Source organism: Ambystoma mexicanum, chromosome 10 (genome assembly GCF_040938575.1).
Source record: "Ambystoma mexicanum isolate Mex_15411 chromosome 10, UKY_AmexF1_1, whole genome shotgun sequence".
Lineage (NCBI taxonomy): Eukaryota > Metazoa > Chordata > Amphibia > Caudata > Ambystomatidae > Ambystoma > Ambystoma mexicanum.
The window spans coordinates 69,872,602-69,892,096 of NC_090932.1; the positions used below are offsets into that span (position 1 = coordinate 69,872,602).

At 47.7% G+C, this 19,495-nt stretch overlaps 1 protein-coding gene across 4 annotated transcripts in view; it reads right to left on the reverse strand.

Moving 5' to 3' along the window:
* RUBCN (rubicon autophagy regulator) overlaps positions 1-11,471 on the reverse strand; it is a 438,544-nt gene extending 427,073 nt beyond the window's left edge. For all 4 annotated transcript variants that reach the window (XM_069617528.1, XM_069617527.1, XM_069617526.1 and 1 more), the window contains exon 1: positions 11,335-11,471. In XM_069617528.1, coding sequence (XP_069473629.1) covers positions 11,335-11,396 — 62 coding nt within the window. In that variant the 5' untranslated portion in view covers positions 11,397-11,471. The remainder of the gene's footprint in view (positions 1-11,334) is intronic.
* Positions 11,472-19,495: the final 8,024 nt, after the last annotated feature.

Genomic DNA, 19,495 nt, shown 5'->3' on the forward strand with positions numbered 1-19,495 from the left:
GTTGCATTCGGGGTTAGAAATATTTTAGGTGGAAGAAAGCAAAAATCAGGGTGCTCCCACCTCTGGAGCCCCCAGGAATCGTAACGAAACAAACATGTTTGTTGATTTAAGTTTGCTGGGATCCAGGGAACTAAAACAAAAATGATGAAAATGGCAAAATGCTGGTGTGTCCATGTGGGCTCCAGTAGGGAGCCATCATCAGACAGCTCACTTGCCCTTGTGGTGTGCAAGGGCTGGTGAGCAGGGCTCATAGGTCACGAGTAAGGAAGAGGACATTCTTACATTTGGTTGCTGCTTCTGGGTTTGGCATTTTTCTGCACATTTCAGGAGGGGAGAAACTAACCCTTTAAATGTTGGGAGAGGGGTTACCTTCATAGACTGTGGGGGGGGGGCAAACTTACTTGTGTGCAGGCATCTAACTTTTTTACACATTCTTATGAGATCATGCCGGTGCAAGGTCATAAGTGATTAGCTCTCTCCACGTCTAAAGCCAGACACTTAAGGACTACTTTGAGATGTGTAGATGAGAAGGCGCTGTACCACCTGCTCTTCCAATCACCCCACCGACATGCCAAGTGCTAACACCTCATTACGATTTCAATTGCCTAAAAGTGTATGCATAAACACGAAGGTGCTAACAAGGAACTGCTTCACATTTATAATGTTCTAATTTTAGGGTTCAAAATTAAGGGGAGCTGGGAGCCAAATAGCTCCTGCTTGTAGCTAAAAAGGGCCTCGTTAGCTTGATACCAACAGCCACCAGGAAATACCTTTGGGTACCCAGTCCAATTTATGCTGAGCCAACACACACAACTCTCTGCATTTAGGACAATCTATATATAGGACACGCATATACGACATTTAAAGCATAAGATGTCCCAACAATGGTCAAAAGGCTATGTTTGCATTTAATGTGGAAGTTAGATTTTTCAGAGCACCATTTACTAGCTCCTCGTTCCCCCAATGCTAGCTCCTGGTCACTGGTTACTGAGGTGATGCTTTTAGCTCCCGCTTATCCAATCTTATTTTTGTTCCTGGAATTGGCATTTTTTATTTGAATGGTCAGTGCGTTTTCTTTTCAGCTGCAGCTTCTGACATTTAGATAGTTAATTTCTTCCATCTTGCATTAACATCAATTTACTGGGCTTTTCAAACGGACATCAGTGTCACCTGCAGTGGGGGAAGCATGCTGCTTGCTGTAGTATTCTGCAGCCTAGGAGGACCTTCGAGGTAAGAGTAACCATAAAAAGCAGTATTAAGATGCGCTCATCTGTTTTATCAGTAGATGCAGATATACTTTCCAGTTAAGAAAAAAACTTTGGTTGTGGTTCTTTGTGAACCATGTGAAGGCATGTTTGTGATTGCTTGTGGCATTTTTCAAAGTAACACATTTTGTTTGGTTGTGAAAATTGTACCAGTACCTTGAGTATTGGAATACTTAATTCTTCTTAAGAACTGCCTATAAAACCAATACATTTGTTGTCTTTTCATTTGAAAACAGTACTGTAAAATGCATACTTTTAACCCTTTTTTCAAGATTTTCTTAAGGGGGGCCTCCCAAATGCCCCTAATGTGGTTACAGCTCATGCGCTATGTTCGCGTGTGGTTACTCGTGCCATGCTTACCGCCCCACCACTTCAAACTTTCACCACCCGCCACTGCTTGTAGGTGCCAGCAAAGCTTCCTGGAGTAGAGTACCGAAGTGAAGGGCTCACCTTTTCCCTGCAGACCCTACCCTGGATTGGCTTCACAGCAAGCCAGAAGTCAAAGAACAGCACTGGGCCACAATTGCCACACTGAACTGCCTGTGAGTTACACCATCACCTGCCTGTCCAAAGCTTCTTCGTGCCACTGCTTGGAGCACAACGCCTGTTGGACCCAGGCGACCAACTCACTAACGAGACATTGAATCACTGCCTCATGAATCTCCTAAAAGCCTGGCTCAACTCTGTTGTGAGCCAAAAGACAAGAAACCAAAAAAAGCACCATGAAGAGGGCCTGCCACGCCCCCCCTGAGATTTTTCCCCCTACAAAGACATATCCTTGAACTATTTACATTGTTGCCAAGTGTCTTGCCCAACAGCCCTGCCGATCAACCCAGGATGCCCTTTCACACCAAGACCTGCACACTCTGTGCTTCTTTTACAAGGGTGGGTTTGTAGTGATTTTAGTTTGTTGCACTGATTGTTTTATGAAAGTGCCTTTATTTCTCAAGAACCTTGATTGGACATCTTTTTATGTTGGAACCATTGCACTAAAGCTGTTTGGGTTACTACAGTTCTCAGCTCACACGATTCCCGAAGAAATAGCATGCCCTCATCCTGCGGTACCAGGCAAATGAGGCTACAGGGGTATACTTGGCGGGCTATGTGCATTTCAAATTTAGGATCACCGCTGGTTTAGAAGTAGTGTGAGGCAGAGTAGATGGTTTTGTCACTACTTATCACTGTCCTCCTCTAGAGCACTAGTCATTTTGTCACATATACAAACTCCACTTGGTCTCCAGCTCTGCCTTGGCCCGGACACAGAAACTGGTCCCTTAGCCTTCACAAGACCCATCTCTTTCGATCTCAATGCTGATAGGTCATTGGAGCAACTTTTGCTGCAACGTTGGTATAGTCTCCCTGATCCCTGCCAGAGAAATCAAACGCAGGAAGATACTATGAGTCTTGCTGAAACAGTCCTGTGGAACGACAAGAGAATGGCTGAGGGTCCAGGGGGACATGGTGGCTCCCATTGATTTGGAAGCCTCTCGTTCTCTACCCCTTTGATCATTGGAACCCCCACTCACAACTTCACAGACCAAGGATTCCAGTATCACAAGAGTTGAGGTGCCAAATTAAAATGGTGAAAAAAAAAAACATTCTAAATGTTAAAAAAGATAAAGAGCTTGGAGAGAGGGTTTCCACATAGTCAGAATGGATAATTGTCTGCTGGAACGGGTATGCCACATGTAAAAATAGAACAGAACAGGTATGTGGACATCACAGTAAATCAACAAATTGGAGGGAATTTAAAGCAATCTGCTAGTCCCCCTTGGTGTTCTCCACCCATTTTCCGAACAAAAGAATGGTAGTGAGGACAGACAACACAGCAAACGCTTATAAAACAATTACAGGGAGGATCAAAATCCAGATCACTGATCGAAGTAGCAGAGAGCTGCTCACTGACAGAAATCCACCCAGAACACCTAGATGCAGTCTACATTCAAGAAGTTCCTCTCCCCTGCAGATAGGTCTCCCACTCCAACACGGCTGTCTAATTTGTCATACTTGGGGAATGCGGATAGTCAACCTATTTGTTCCCTGAGCTAACTCTTAACCCAATAGAGCAGCAGGTACTCTGAACCAGAGGCCTGGGGTATGGACTCACTCTTAATGGCTTGGCCAAGCCAAAAGGTCTCCATTAGTGTCCTTCGATTTCGATGGTTGCAGCAAAGATACAGTCATCCCAGACATGGGTGATTCTGTATTGGCATCAGAGTTTCGTTTACAGCGACCAAGCAGTTGGCTGTGGCACTCGCGTTGAGATTCCATGGTCCCCTCCGAGGTACCCTCGGTCGTCCACGCTATATTTGGTGGCTTGGTTGTTGAAAGGAAATGGTTTAAATAGTTGGGGTCTTGTTAGGAGCTACTGAGGTCATTCAAAGAGCTATGCATCCTTCAATTTCCAAAGTGCATGGTTACTACTTGAAGTCATTTAGAGCTTGGTGTGAAGAGAAAGGCCTGGATAGTTTAGCTTGTGAAAGACCCAGGATTTTCTAAAAGCCATTTTCTTGGTGGTGGCCACCTTGAAGGCCCAGAGGGCAGCAGTGAAGGCAGTCAGTCACCCGTTAGAGACTGTCAGGAGCCTTCGAATATATTGGAGACTGACAGAAAGTGCAGAATCAAACGACCTCCTTTATGCTCCTGATGGGGAAGAGGGCGGTAGGTAAGGCGTGGTGGAGGGGGATAAGGGAATTCTAAAATAGGACTGTAATAAAGGAGAGGACACCTCATTAGTGAGAAAAGGTATGAGGAAACGGCCCTGGTGACTAGATTTACCATTAGTAATCTAGGCATGCATTCGAGTGTAGTCATTGCGTCACACAGCATGCAGCTTCAGACCTCCCATCCACAATGAATTAGGTCAGTCACCTGACCCTGTCCTGGGGCGATAGGAATCCATCTCAGCCAGGGGTGGATAGCCTACCAGTGTGGAAGTCAGGGCCAATCCTACCCCCGAGGGGGACAGTGGCAGTTGAGAGCACCTCATTTCCTGTGTCCTCCCCAAGTGTCAATCTCTACATGTGCAGTATCAACTTGTTATGTTATTTTGCATTTATATAGCGCCTTATGTACCATTGGTATGGTCTGAAGGCGCTGGTAGGTTGAACGCCCTTGGGAACCGAAGTTCAAGTCAGTAGAGAGTCAAAAGGTGCGTGTGAGCACCGGATATGTGTGCAGCTGGTATGGCATTCGTGTAATAGCTGCTTCTTAGCGGTAAGTGTGGTGGTTGAGAGGTAAGAGTAGGTGTTGGTTCTGGCAGGATTTATCCAGACCGATTGTGGCTGTGTTAGGCCTGAGGAAAACGCCTGGCTGGGGGGTGTGTAACCAGCAGTGATTAGTTAAGAGTTATGGGGAGCATGGGGCAGATGTTGTTATGAGAACAGCTATACCGAATGGTGTCATACTATCTCTGTGTTCTAGTTGAATGGTGGTGTAAAGAAGAGAGTAAGCATGGTGATGTGATATGATGGGTTACATGCTCTTTCAAACGTTCCATGCACTCCAAACCATTCCATGTAAGTCGCGCAATTCTATGCACTCCAGTCCGCTCCACGCACTTGAATCCGTTCCATGCATTCGAATCTGTTCCATGTACTCCAATCCATTCCGTGTATTTCTAAGTTGTTTTATGCACTCAATCTCACCCGTACCAACCACATACTTCCTTGTACTTTTCACATATTACACCAGTACCTTCCACATACTTCATCCGTTCCATCCACATACGACACCCGATTCCACCCACACAGAACACCCGATTCCATACGCTCTATGCACTCTGGCTCTACGCACCTGGTGCTTCACACCACGCCGCTTAACAAAAGTGCGGGCAAGTGAGAGGGAAACAGTCAGAGACAACTAAGGGGGAGCCGGAGCTCATACAAGGTTGTTCCAAAATACACCCAATCCGCGTACAGACTAACCTTAAGAACTAATGAAAGTCTGAGCACATGACTAATTCAGACACTCCGGAGCCCGAATGCACATGGAAGCCAAAGCGATGTTGCCGCCCTAGACCGTAAGGGACTTGAAGCAGCGCGGCACCCGCTCAACAGGACTGTACTTAACTTGTGGTGGACCAAGCACCGGCCCCCTTACACAAACACGGACACATTGCGGAGCAGACCTGCATTGTTCCGGCACCGTGGCCCTGCGCACAGAAAAGGGGTGGTGGCTTAACCTACTTTATGAAACTTTCTGTAATCGTGACCCCTCCCAGGCAAGGAAGGTAAGGCTAGATGGACTAGGGCCAGAGAACCAAAAGAGAAAACAGCAGGGGGGGACAATACGAGCAACCACAGGAAACAGGAAGGTGCGAGTTGTTCGGGTGAGGTCGGAAAAGGAGAGACAGATCAGCATGTGGAAGGACAGTGGACTGTAGATGCAATTTTTTTTTTAAAGGAGAGGTATTGGTAGGCGAGTGCAAGTGGTCGTGAGTGATGTGCGTTAATGTAAGACTAGCTAGTGATATTATTAGAGTCTAGAAAATGAAGCGATTGTGAGAGTGAAAGGTGTGTGAATGGGGAGAGGAGAGGCAGCAGTAGTGTGGTGGAGGCAGGAAGTAGAAGAAGTACAAGACATCAGAAGGACACAGGAGGATGATGCAGGGAGGAGTCAAGGTGGGTGGAGTAGAGAGAAGAACAAAAGGGGCAGAGAGGAAGAAGACCGATTGAGGCATTGTCTGAAGGCACATCGCCAGATTATCTGGTAGCTACTAACCAACAGACAGTCTCAGAAGTCCCTGAGGGAGTCTAGATAGATAGAAAAGGCTATTGCGTTTAGGACGGTGAGCCCAATTAGCTAGACCAGAAGTTAGACAGTTGGACTCAATACGACCCTGTGTATTATGTATATACTTACCCAGGGGGCTTGGGGAGAGCAAGGAAACCCGAGTTATGATGGAAATGTGGTTTCTAGAGTAGGGAGAGGAGGCTGCCACCAGCACCGTACTGACGCTTTCTATAAAAACCCTTGAGCCATCTCTGGGAGTTTGGTTATTCTTTGAGCCATCTGGGACATCACCCACGGTTCACACCTCATAAAGATAAACACCTCCAAATGATTCACTCCACTAACTGCTGTGTCGGCAACTAACATCAATTGTAATTGCAGCGCTATGGTTAATATTGAAAATAAAAATAGAGAAGCTATATCGGTTCTTGAGCTTGGAATGTCACAGAGCACTGGGCACAACAGCATGCAGACACCCCTTAATGAGCCTTCAAACGGAACCATCACCAAAACACACAAAAGCCTCACCAACGCAATAATCTCTAACAAATCCTAAATCTTACCAACTGAAACCCCAAATGGCCCCAAGTTTCAAGTGGCCCGATTCGGCACAGTACCACCACCTAACGAAAGTGGCATTAAAATCGACCTCTCTGGGTGACTATATATATTGCTGGCTAAGTCCAGGGTGGGCGGGGTGCTCACGGACCGGTATGTGGTTCTTGAGTGAATACTGATTAGGCCACTGAGTAGTGTAATAAAAGAGAAGTATGCTGTAAACTTAACATAAGCCTATAGAAGCAATTATGCATATGAACTAGACTGATGCCATCTCGTTTGGTTTTGCACAGCAGGGCTGGGTGGTGAAGGGGACTGCAGCCTCCACATATGCAGCCCAGCCAAGAACTGAGTGCCAATGGAAAAACCTGCAAAAAAGGATTGTACACCACAGCCCTGTCAGGGATATGATATGGCATTTATAACGCGCTTATAGACAAGTGTCTCAAGATGTTTGCAGCCAGTCTGCACTCCTGGCCCCCACAGCATGCCTTCCACCAAATAAGAACTGTGCCTTTGGTATTCTATCAGTGTGCCTCCCAACCACACAACAAGATAGGTTTCCTAACGAGGCATACCGGCCAGAGTTAGAGAGCAGGTGCTTTCGCCCTTGGGCTAGGAGGTGCTGCAAAGGGGGACTGGGCAGCCCCTGAGGAAGGGGATGGCTCAGGCGCCTCCGGACAGGCAGAGAGGTTACTGGCATCTCCACCTCCAACATCATAAGAAGGCTGTAATGATTGGATTGCATCCCCGTGTTGCTACACATTGTATTAGTATTGTGGACCTTACTGGAGGCTCTATGGACTTGGGGGGGGGGAGGGGGGGGGGTCTTCGGCCAGACTATTGATTCAATGTTAGTAAAAGACATTGGCTTTGGCCAGTCGGAACGGGGTGAGGCATCAAACCAGGCGGGGGATTAGAAGGGTGTCCAGTAGAAAGAATTGTGAGGGGGTGGGGGGGCAGAAGGTGCCGGAGATGTCCTGGGGTTGCCAGCAGGTACTTTAGAGGTTTACTCGATTGAAACTCAGCTTGCTGTTATTAGCTGGACCTTCTAGGGTTTCCTTTTAATGAAAGGGAAAGCAGGTCTCCCACTCCGAGAGAATGTTAACTGTAAGTCGATACGTTTGGCGTAATACCAGAACTCTATGGTAGATAGTAAAGGCCTCAACAGAGAACAGGGTCATTAAGGCCAGATGCACATAGGGTAAGGAGTCACGAGCCAGTCCTCCATGCATGAAAGGCAACTGGGAAGTTCAAGGTTAGATCAGGCCCACGGGGCAAGGAGTGCCTAAAGTGGTAAAGACAGCAGGTACCCTCCTGGGCACAGCCAGATCCATACAAGCTAATTTTGAAGAACTTGGGGTCTCACCCTAAAAAAAGTAGGGTATGGCAGACTATGGGCCTCATTACGAGTGTGCCGGTCCAGTAGCACTGTTCTTACCGAACCGGCACACTCCGAGACTGCGGGTGGCTGCCGTCCCGCTTGTCATGTCTGACCTGGTGGGCAGGACTGCAACCCGCCCGCAGACTTTCCGGAAAGCACCTACCGGCACCATTATTAGCGGTGACGGTGCTTCCGTCATCCCCATTCGAGTCCTGTGGGACTCGAATGGGGATTAACATGTTTCCGGCGCCCAACTTCCAGAACACCAGGGTGGTAATCTTCCAGTATTTCCGTGAAGTCAGGCGCCAGGGAAAGAAAAAAAAAATAAATAAATAAAAACTCTGGCGGCAGCCTACCGGCATGGCTTCTGCCGGAATTGTAATGAGGCCCACTGACCCCCTGCTCTCAGTGCCTAGAGGCAGTGGCAGCTCACTGGTGATGCCCAGTAAGTCAGGAACACATTTCAAAGTTGCAATTAGTAGCCTCACTCAAAGGAGTTTTGCTTGGAATAGCCTTATGGGGTATGGGAAGGGGCTTCCGCCCGAGATCAGACGTCACCGAATGGCCTCCTCTGGTACACGAGAGATGAAAAGTGACCAAGGACCTCCAAAAGAGGTTCCAACTCAAGAGAACAAGTTATTTTAGGTTTTGTTCATTCTCACATTTTTGGCAATAAATAAAGTAAGTATGGCCAACTCCAAGCATCCCTTCTCTCGAGTGGGACAAGGTGGTTCTTGAGGGACATCTTGAACCCAGTCACTGTTGCAATGTGCACAATTTCATACTCTGAAATATACAGGTATAAATACACACTAAGGAAAATACAATGCACTGCAGATATAATCATCATAATAAATATTGCACAACCCCAGGCCATTGGTGCTAATCTACGCTTACTAATCGTTTCACCAGTGACCAATATGTAGTGCAATCAAATGCACTTGCCTGCCTTCCATACAACGTGGTCAAACAATATTTGATATGAAAACCTAATTTTTATTTTTTTTACAAGTCTCCCACAACAACAAATTGAGTTCTGTGCAATTTCTGAGATATGGCGTTCCATTGATGAAGGATTGTGTCGAGGAGAGCTTTGGAGCACTGAGTGCAAGGGGTTGAGCATTGAAAATAGATGCATTCTGCGAAGTATGGGAGGCTAAACCAGGAGTGGATTTAAAACACACGGAGGAGGAATTTGATTTACAAGCACATTTGCAGGCATAGTCTCTCCACATGAAGGCGCTGGACAGAGGTGTGTGGGCGAGGGGGGGGCGTAGGAGATTGTAGAGAGCACGGGTAGCAAAGGTCATTTTGGCGAAAGAGGCAGAGGAAAAAGAGCCCTGTGATGACACTAGTCATAAGTAATTAAATCATGTCCATGCGTGGTATCTTGCATTTGGAATGAACAGTGTTGGTAAGGTATTTTAATGCGTTTAATCTATTACTGCATGAATGTGTGTGTGCACACTGCATTTCGCGTGTTCGATTATTGGTGGTGCCAGGCGACAGAAATACTGCTACATGGCCTTTACAGCGTCACATGACTGTGGTAGCAATCGCTTAAACAGGGTTATTATGAAGAATTCGACGATCCGCACCGTGGGTGTGCACTTTGCTGGGTTTTTAGATTTTTTTTTTTTTAATGGTGGTAGATGAACCTCCAGAAAAAGGTATGGGGTACTGAATCCAGAGGACGCTCCAGCAGCTGCAGAACCAGCACCCAGCCAGCACACAGTGTGCCCTGCTAGGCTCTGCTGCACACTTTCTAGGTGGGAAGTGCCAGAGAGTCTCTGACCCAAACTAAGGAAAAGGCAGCTGCTTGCAACACTCTTCAGCTTTGGGCCGTCCGCCTTAAAGGTGAAGCCCAGTGAAGAAGCTAGAGGAGTGCATCGGCGAGCATCTACCAGCGTCTGCCTTAAAGGACATTTTCGAGCAAGTCGAGCCCCTTGAGCTGCAACCGACTGCACCACTGACTGTTACGTTGCAGTCCCTAACACCATCCGAGACACCTCAACCAGTGCTTCAGACCTGCCGACCAGCACTGAGACAATGATTCTTGACCCGAAGCCGCTGTGTAGGCTAGCCTGCAGCCGTTCGTCCAGACTTTCTCGCTCAACTGCCTGCTGCCCGATACACACCACGGTTTTCCGTATGGAACTGTCACAGAAGCTGCAAAGCTCCCTGAAACGGACTTGACCCTGTCGAGCAACAAGAACAGCTATAAGCACAAGGTACATTGTGGTTCTGTCCCCTGGTCCTTCTGCAAAGGTCCCAAGTGACATTTTACGACCCATTGCTCCCTTTGTGTTGAAACCAAATATCCTTGAACTATTGAGATTAATCACTTTACAGACTATCCTCCTGTCGGTATCCAGAGTGCATCCCTTTTCCTTCTTGAAACTGTCTGTCCTCTGCATTCCTTTGCAGAGTGGGTTGTATTTTAAAGTGTGCTAGAACTGTCTGTTGTGATAATCATAAAGTAGCTATGTTTTATACAACCTTGACTTGACAGTCCCTTTTATCATTGGGTAATAATTGTATTTTCGCTGTGTTACAACTAACCAACGATACACGACCTTGCATAGATAAGTCTGCCTTTCTGGCCAAGTTACCAAAATTGGACAAGGGGGTTTATAATTTGCTTGTGTTTCCAGTCTGTTCGGATCCCTTCTGGTGTACTAAAGGTGTGGGGCTGATTGATGATTTAGAAACCGATATTCATCCCAGGACCACTGGTGCCCCGGAAGTTGATTTGTAAAAGGTATACTGTAAATAAAAGCTATATAATGGTTAACATTGTATGCTGAAGACTTGCTCACATGCAGCAACAAAAAGCGGCAAGCGAAACTGAACATTAAGAAACAGATTACATAATATAATGACGGTGCATAGGGTGCTTATTTTGCTGCACACCCTTTGGAATCATGGTTAATTAATGGCTAACAAACGCATCAGACTGTATTTGTATTAATTAGTTGTTGTCTCGGGGATTATTAGTGGTATAAAGCGTGGGATTCCTTCGCCCCTCCACCCGATGAATGTCACTTGCAAATGGTAACACACATAAACATGCTTTCAAGTCCGTAAGGGACACGTTTTGGAAAAGCCCATTTGTTGACAGCCGGACTGGAGTCTGGGGCTATCGGGAGGCGTCAGCTGTCTTGGGGCAGGGCTGATGGACCCACCCTGTTCCGAGTGATTGAAGACCCCCCAGAACACCCTCCCTATCAGGCTGTCAGTCTGCATGGGCTCACCCCCAGTCCTCTTCCCTGGCCAGGGATGCAGCAGCCTGCTTACCTCGCCCACCCCCCAACACACCGGAGGCTGCCACCCGCCGTGATGTGCCAGAGGGCGCCTCGTCCCTTCCCCTGGAAGCCACCATGATCCCCTCACCTGCTGGCCCCCTCCTGCTGCTGCTGCTGCAGGTCCCCCAGGCGAGCGCTGCACACCTCCATCCCTGCTGCTGCTCCCCACTACCCTGACCGCGCCTCCATCACAGCAGAGCTGCACGTCCCGCCCCCTGGGAGCTCCGCCCATCCACCCCTTCCGGCATCCGGCAGAACAGCGAACTACAGTTCCCATCGTACCTCGGGCCTAGCGCGAGACTACCCCGAGGGTAAAGGCGAAACTACATATCCCAGGGTGCCAATAACAAGTGCTTCCTGCTCCCTGGAGCGCGCTGGTCCCCAGAGTCAGCCGCCGGACGCCATGCTGGAGAAGTGAACAGCCACCCAACCCCTCAATTTCCTATGCAATCAGCAGCAAGTGCAGCCACAAATGACCCTCCTCTTTGCTGTCGGGAATTATAAAACACAAGTGACTCCCCACACACATTATATCACATTCCCCACGTCAGTTGTGGAGATTGGAGTGTTTTCTCTTCACGTCGTTTATTCACACATAAATCCTTCAGAATTAGCTGTGCTTTCAAATAACTATCATTGGCGTAGTTAGTTTCACTGAAGGAAAGGTTTAACATTTTAGCAGCTTTGCATACCCACATCCTGGCTCAAGAGGATGCACACTTGCAGCGATTTCTACCAGGGGTGGTGTGTGTGAGACTTGGGCAAAATGGCTAATTCTTCTTTCACATGTTAGGCGGAAGGGTTATTTTCTTCAAGCCTTTTACAACCCGCACAATGTTGTAATTGAACACTGCGTATGTAATTGTTGTGATCAGCTTAAAGAGTACACACAAGCAGGAGGTTGTAATAATGCTGCTTTATTCTCTCTGCGTCACAGCAATGGCTTGTCTCTATGAGGCACAATTCTCAGCATACAAGTATATTATTTACTTGTGGAGTCACTGCTGGCTTCACCTGTAGGCGTGGTAAGGGTGTAGGTCTGTGGTAAAGAGTCTGCAATGGGAAGCGCTGGGCTGCAGTCCTCCTTCTGCTCGATTCCAATCTTATCTCGCGAGACTTCACACAGAGCTCCCTGAACTTCCTTTACATACCTCCTTTTGTTGGGATTTGCCTTACTCCATCACGTAGTTGGTATACCTTCCTGGTATTCTTTTTGTTGTGGACTTTTCTCTGCATTCTCTTCTTGCAGTGTTGCACCTTTTTCACTGAGTCTCTCTTGTCTCAGCGCACTCCTCTTGGTACTGGCTTCCTCTTGGGATGGTGTCCTTTCACCCTGCTCATACTCATGTTCAGGTTGTTCTCTCGTCGTCGTTTCTCTTTGGCCGAGTTCTCCTCTTCGTTTCTCTGCGCTTGTGTTGCAGGGCTGGGTGTTTCTCCTGTACCCCTTTTGTACAGCGCCACCCACTCCAAGTTCCATCGCTTTCCATCTTGGGTGCGTACTTAGTTTGTCCCTCGCTGCACTACCCTCAATGGTCTGGCGAACTTTGACACAGTCACTGGATCTCTATGTGGCATTTTAATCTTTATCAAATCCCCTTCTTGAACTGTGCTTTGTTGTGGCTTACTTCTTTCGTCACTATATCTCTTCATGTTTTCTTTGCTTTTCTTCACTCGCCACACCAATTCTTCCATGTCCACTTTTTCATCCTCTCTTACATTTGCCAACCATGGCAGAACCAAGATGGACGCTGCCCTGTGTCCTCTGAGAAGATGGAACAGCAATATGTTTGTGACCCCACTAGGGGTAAGGCGATGGGCCGCTAATGCTTCCTTGACTGTGCTGAGCGTATCAAGCCCTGCTGCGGTGGCTAACTGCAAGGCTCCCTTAATGAACCTGTTTGTGCATTCCACCAACCCATTTGCTTGTGGGTGATATAAGGCAGCTTTGATTTGCCGGATATTGTTCTCCTTCATAAAGTTTTCCATTTCTCTAGATACCAGTTGAACTCCGTTGTCGGTGACCAGTTCCCTAGGCAACCCATCTCTTTGAAAAATATTCTTGAGGAACTGAATCACGGTTGTTGTAGTTATGTTGGATACAAAGTCAACTTCCACCTATTTGGATAAGTGTGATGCTGGAAATGCATTGGAGGGACAGGGCCTCCGTATCCTTGTCCTTTACTGCTTTTTATCGTGTGTTCTGTTGTGTTTTCTGCGCAGGAGTTCATGTGGGACTCCTGGCGGTGCTGCTCTCTCTCTTTTGGTTTGGTGAACGGACCCGTGGGATATCGTTATGGCACCCATGGGTGGGGGTACAACCCTGTGCCCCTAGTATATGTTTTTGGGCACCTGTGGGTGGCCCACAGAGCAGGGTATGGGCTGGTGGCAGCTCCATGCTAAAATTAACAGGTGCGCAGAGTATCCTCCATTTTGGGATACCCCGGCCCTGCCATTGGGATCAGTTGATTCCTGATGGAAAACAAGATGGCCCCTGTGGCCTCTTGCTTTCTATTACCCATTACCTTGTTTTCCCAAAGTCCTGGGAAGCCCTGACTCTGTCCCTTCCCCCTGACTGGGTGTTGGGTGGAAATGCCATATATGGTGTTGTTGTGAAGGCTCGGCCAGACTAGCTGGAGCCTTCCCGGAGATGTATGTTGTGGGTACCTCCTGTGGGTGGGACCTGGGTGAATAGAGTGTGTGACAAATATGGATTCTGTGTTGTGGATGTCTAGTATCTGGTGGTTGACACAATGACTGAGACAGCCCTGCTCGAAACCGGTATGAATGCAGCTTGGAGTGTTGAATGGCTCGGTACTTCTCCCAATACACATAACTTGTTGTGAGTGTCTGGAGAGAAGTGAATGGCCTGAATACCTTGTGTGCCTGATTGGCTGGCTGCCTGCCTGCATGAATGCCCTTGGTCGTGATTGGATGCTTGAGTGTGACCCAGCGGAATGAATGGGAGATCAACAGTATATCTGGGGACCTCTCACTGCTAGGAATCGTGTTCAGAAGCTGAAGTCCACTACGACCAGTAACTGGAGTAACTGAAGCTTGACCTTGAAGCCCCGCTGGACGAGAAGAAGTGATGTTGCTCTCCTTCACAATCTGAAAGCTGCTGTGCCTCCAAGGACTGACCCAGAGAGGACCTGGTAAGGTGCCCTCTTCCCGAGCTACGAGGGATCATCGTGCACAGCTGATCTTTGCCAAAGCTCCCTGGTAGACAGACCTTTGACAGGCTGCCGAGACGGGGACTGCCGCAGAATCTCAAAGAGAAGCACTCGGACTGTTGTCCGCCACTGTCGACGACCGCCGTCGCCGACCGGATCCGCCGTGCTGCCGTTTGCCTAAGAACTTCAATTGATCATCGGACGCTCTCGTATGCATCGTCACCCGCTTTTCTCCTGCTGGAGAAGGCCCGACCGTCGACGTGCCGAGGAGCTTCCGCCGGTGGGTTTCCCGCCACCTAAAGACCACGGAGACGCCGACGACTCGACGCCCTTGCTGGGCCACAGTTCTTCATCATCTCTTTGCGGTTCAGATCTATCGTCACCAAGGTGCCCCGCACGCACGCCTCTTCCTTGCAGGACGCCAACGCTCTGTCGTCGACGAGCACCGCTAGGAACGAAGCTGCCACTTCACCGCCGTAGTTCAACCTGTTCTCCGTCGGACGTTCGACGACCCGTGACTCCTGCCTTAAAGGGAGGGCACTCAAGAAGGGCCGTCGATTTCCCGACACCGAACGCTGAGTTCCTCGACACCTCTCGACGATCCGTGGCTCCTGCTTTAAAGGGAGTCACTCAAGAAGGATCGGTCGACGCATCTTCGGAGAACTCTACTCCACCAGGTACATTGGGGGGGTAAAACCTTAATAGGAGGAAATAAGACTATTGAACATTACATGGACTGGGCTTGTGCTATATATCTTTATTTACAGGTTGTCCAGGTGGGGGATCTCCACACAGGACTGTGCCTAAGGGTAGGGGTCCGAATTCTGCCTATTGTTTCCACCATCTTACGTTCCTTCCTATCTCTATTGCTGGTTTCCTCGTTATTGATCTGTGTGACATTTTAACCGTACAGTTGATGCACTTTAATGAGATTTGATAACATTGGTGGTACCACTTTAGAATTGTATATATTTATCATTATTGACTTCCGAGTACAAAGTGCGTTATTGTGATCGTGTACATACCTTTGAATATTAATTATATAAAGACTGTGTTTTCAGTAATACAGTGTGTGGACATTCCTTTGTAGGGGTTTGGGGACTACACTGTACTTAAGAACCAGCCCGCATCACCTCCTGAGAAGCTAGGCCTTGATTGCTCGACTACGTTACCAATAATAGAGAATCTTGGCTGGGGTCCTCTGTGCCTCTCCTCTACCATATAGAGAGCGTAAGTACAGACACCCCCTACCAGTCTTTACACTGGTGGCAGCTGTGGGATGCTTATGGTTTTAAGAATCAGTGTATAACCGTGCCACTTACAAAATATCTGCACTTTATTAGATTAAGGTTTGGGTGTGTACAAAATAACTGCATTACAAGCAATGGAGTCTATTGTGAATGGTAAATTGACCCGGATGAGCTTAGAGGCTCTCCAGAGTGCTTGTGAAGCCAGGGAGTTAGACTTTGTGGATAAGTCTAGGGCTGAGCTGATAGCTGCCCTGGTGGACTACCAGACCGATGGTGAAACTCTTGATGAGGGGGGAATGCAACCAATGAGGACTCTGCCCGTGGGGTTTCTACTGAATCTGTTTCTGGGAATGCCACCATTACTGCTGCCTCTACTCCGAACCCCAGCAATTCCTTGGAGCTTGAGTTGGCATTTGAATATCGCACGTTGGAAATAGATGCTGAGCTTAAGAAGGAGGAGTTGGCTCAACAAGTGGAGCTCAAGAATAGGGATCTGGAACTCAAGAATAGGGATCTTGAACTCAAAGACAAGGACACTGAATGTCAGAGAATCCAGCTAGAGAAAGCTCGAGCTCGAATGGAGACTTCAGCGAAACCAAGTGAGAGTGTCAGGTCCCCAGCAGCTAAATTTATGAAGGATTTGGTTGGTGTGTTTGTGGCGGGTTCGGATATCCTCCAATGGATTGAAGCGTTTGAAATGGCTTGTGCAATTCATGATGTTGACAAAAGAGATTGGGCTAAGTGTTTGCTAAGCAGAGTGTCCCAAACTGGATATGACTGTATTCTGAAGCTGAGTGTGGAAGAAAGGGGTCAGTATGAGTGTATGAAATCTGCTTTGATTGCCAAGTTTGGCAAGACACCTACCCAATACCTTAAAAGGTTCATGGATTTTAAGAAAAGAGAGAATGTGTCTTGGGTTGACTGGGTGAGTGCTGCACACATGAATATGATGGGGTGGATTGATGGTTACAAGGTGAAAACTTTTGTTGAATTGTCCCACCTGTTGTTTTTTGAGCATTTTTCTGAAGCCTGTTCACCGGAGCTGCGTCAGTATGTTGCTGACCAGAACATTTTGGATCCCTTTAAGCTGGCTAGGTTGGCTGACAAGTGGGTATCCCACCGGGTGTCCCCTAAGGACTCCAGTGGCAAGTACAAGGACAAAGAAAAGGGGGCCTCTCAGAAAGCTGAGGAGCCCCAAAAGCAGTCACAGTCGAATAAGCCTAAATCCTCCTCTCCTAAGACCCAGAAATCTAGTGGGGATAAGTCATCTGTGGGTGCGAATAAGAGTAGTGGTCCACCTGCTGCAAAGCAGGCTCCCGGTGGTTCCAGTACCGTACCCCGCACTCCCGGCACTTGTTGGGACTGTGGGGCTCTGGATCACAAAAGGGGTGACTCCAAGTGTAAAGGTAAGGCACTCGGAGTACAGGCTGTCAGCCTGACCTACCCTTACCCCATGTCTGAGGTGGAGGCCACTGTCCTCCCCTCCTCTACAGGGATCACATTTGGTGCTCCCGTAGAGATTTCCTTAGTGTCCCTTGGGGCCTGGGACCAGTACGCGGAAGTACTGGCGACTATCCCACAGAATACCCGTAGATTTTTGAGAAGTGTCCTCCTGAATGGCCAGCCTTCTACTGGTTTGAGAGACACTGGGGCAAGCATGACAGTGGTGGACAGGACCCTGCCCAAGCCAGAGGACTATGTAGATGCTCCTCTGGGAACCACCAGGTTAGCTGGTGGGCCTCCCAAATTATCGCCTGTAGCCCTAGTCACACTCGTAATTGGAGACAAGACAGTGAAGCTGCCTGTCCTGGTTCAGGACAATGTCCCTGCTAACATTCTGTTAGGTAACAATCTAGTAGAGTTGGGATTGATCGCGGATGGTCTTCCCATGACTGCTGCTGGTTTCCTCGTTATTGATCTGTGTGACATTTTAACCGTACAGTTGATGCACTTTAATGATATTTGATAACTTTGGTGGTACCACTTTAGAATTGTATAATTTTATCATTATTGACTTCCGAGTACAAAGTGTGTTATTGTGATCGTGTACATACCTTTGAATATTAATTATATAAAGACTGTGTTTTCAGTAATACAGTGTGTGGACATTCCTTTGTGGGGGTTCGGGGACTACACTGTACTTAAGAACCAGCCCGCATCACCTCCTGAGAAGGTAGGCCTTGATTGCTCGACTACGTTACCAATAATAGAGAATCTTGGCTGGGGTCCTCTGTGCCTCTCCTCTACCATATAGAGAGCGGTTGTACAGACACCCCCTACCAGTCTTTACAATAAGTATTCCACCAACACTATGCCATACTTGTGTTCCTGTTCCATGAGTTCTAGCGGGCCTATGAAATCCATGGCCAATTTTTGCCATACTCCTTCTGGCACTTCTGTGTGGTGTAGTGGCGCTTGTCTTACTTTTGAGTCTTTTGTCACTATTCACACATTCATGACACCTCTCTGTCATTGTCCGTATTTCTAAGTCCATGCCTGGCCACCAATATGAATCCCTCACTCTCCACTTTGTCATGTTGTTTCCGAGATGTCCGGCATGAGCCCTGCATATGATGGTTTTTCTCATTGCTATGGGTGGGATTACTTGGTCACCTCTCATGAGTATTCCTTCACATTCAAAGATTTCATCTGCCACTTTCCAGTAGGAACGCAAACCTTCCTGGATGGACTTCTCATCCGACCACCCTTTCCTGACCCATTCTGTGATTTTTATTGTGGTGGCATCCTTGGCTACTTCTTCTTTCTAGTGCCCTTCGCCCTACACATTAATCTCGTAGAAAGCTGGTCTCTGTGTCTTTGCACAGTTGCAGTCTGGACATACAGTCAGCTTGGGCATTTTTCCACACCGCAATGTGTTGTATTTCATATGTGTATTCTTGCAGCTTTGCAGCAATGCGAGTAAGTCAGGGTGTCGATGTTCGGGTCCCTCACAGGCTCAGTAAGCGCACAAGAGGTTTGTGGTCGGTAACTAGCAAACATTTCGTACTCCAGACGTATGTGCGAAAGTTACCCACAGCCCACGCCTACATCTCCTTTTCTATAGTGGAGTAATTGTTTTCTGCTTACGAGAGTGCTTTGGACGCGAATGCAATGATGTGTCCATAATCGCCTTTCTTTTGGGTGAGGGTGGCGCCTATTCCATACACGCTGTCATCCGTAGTGATCATAGTTTTCCATTGAGGGTTCAATGGCTGTAGGCAGGGTGCATGCATGATGCCCCCTTTGACTTCTTCAAAATCCCTTGCTTGCTCTGCTTTCCATTGGTACTCGCACTTTTCTTCAGCATTTCTCTCATGGGAGAGTTAGCTTCTGAAGAATTTGGCACAAAATGTGCGTAATTTTCGGATAGTCCCAAGAATGGGCTCAACTCTTCTTTACTGTTTGGAGGGGGCACCTTCACAATGGCTTGCAGTAGGTCCTTCTTGAGGCTGATGCCTGCCTTAGACATGGTGTATCCAAGATACTCTACTTCATCAGCCTGCAGTACACACTTATAGCATAGCTGCACTCCTGCTTCTTGCAATTTTGCCAGCACTTTGCGGAGAGCTGTATCATGTGTCTCCATGTTCTCTGCATAAATTAATATGTCATCTTGGAAGTATGAGACATTTCCAATGTTTTTCAGCAGACAGTCCAACATGCGCTGGAATGCAGAGGCTGCTGAAGACAAACCAAAAGGCATTCTGGTGAATTGGTACGTTCTGAATGGGGTTATGAACTCCCGATGGAAGTTGATCTGGTGGTAGGCATCTCTCATATCTCGTTTCGAAAAAAACCTTTTCCTCCTTCATCAGCAAAATCAGCTCAT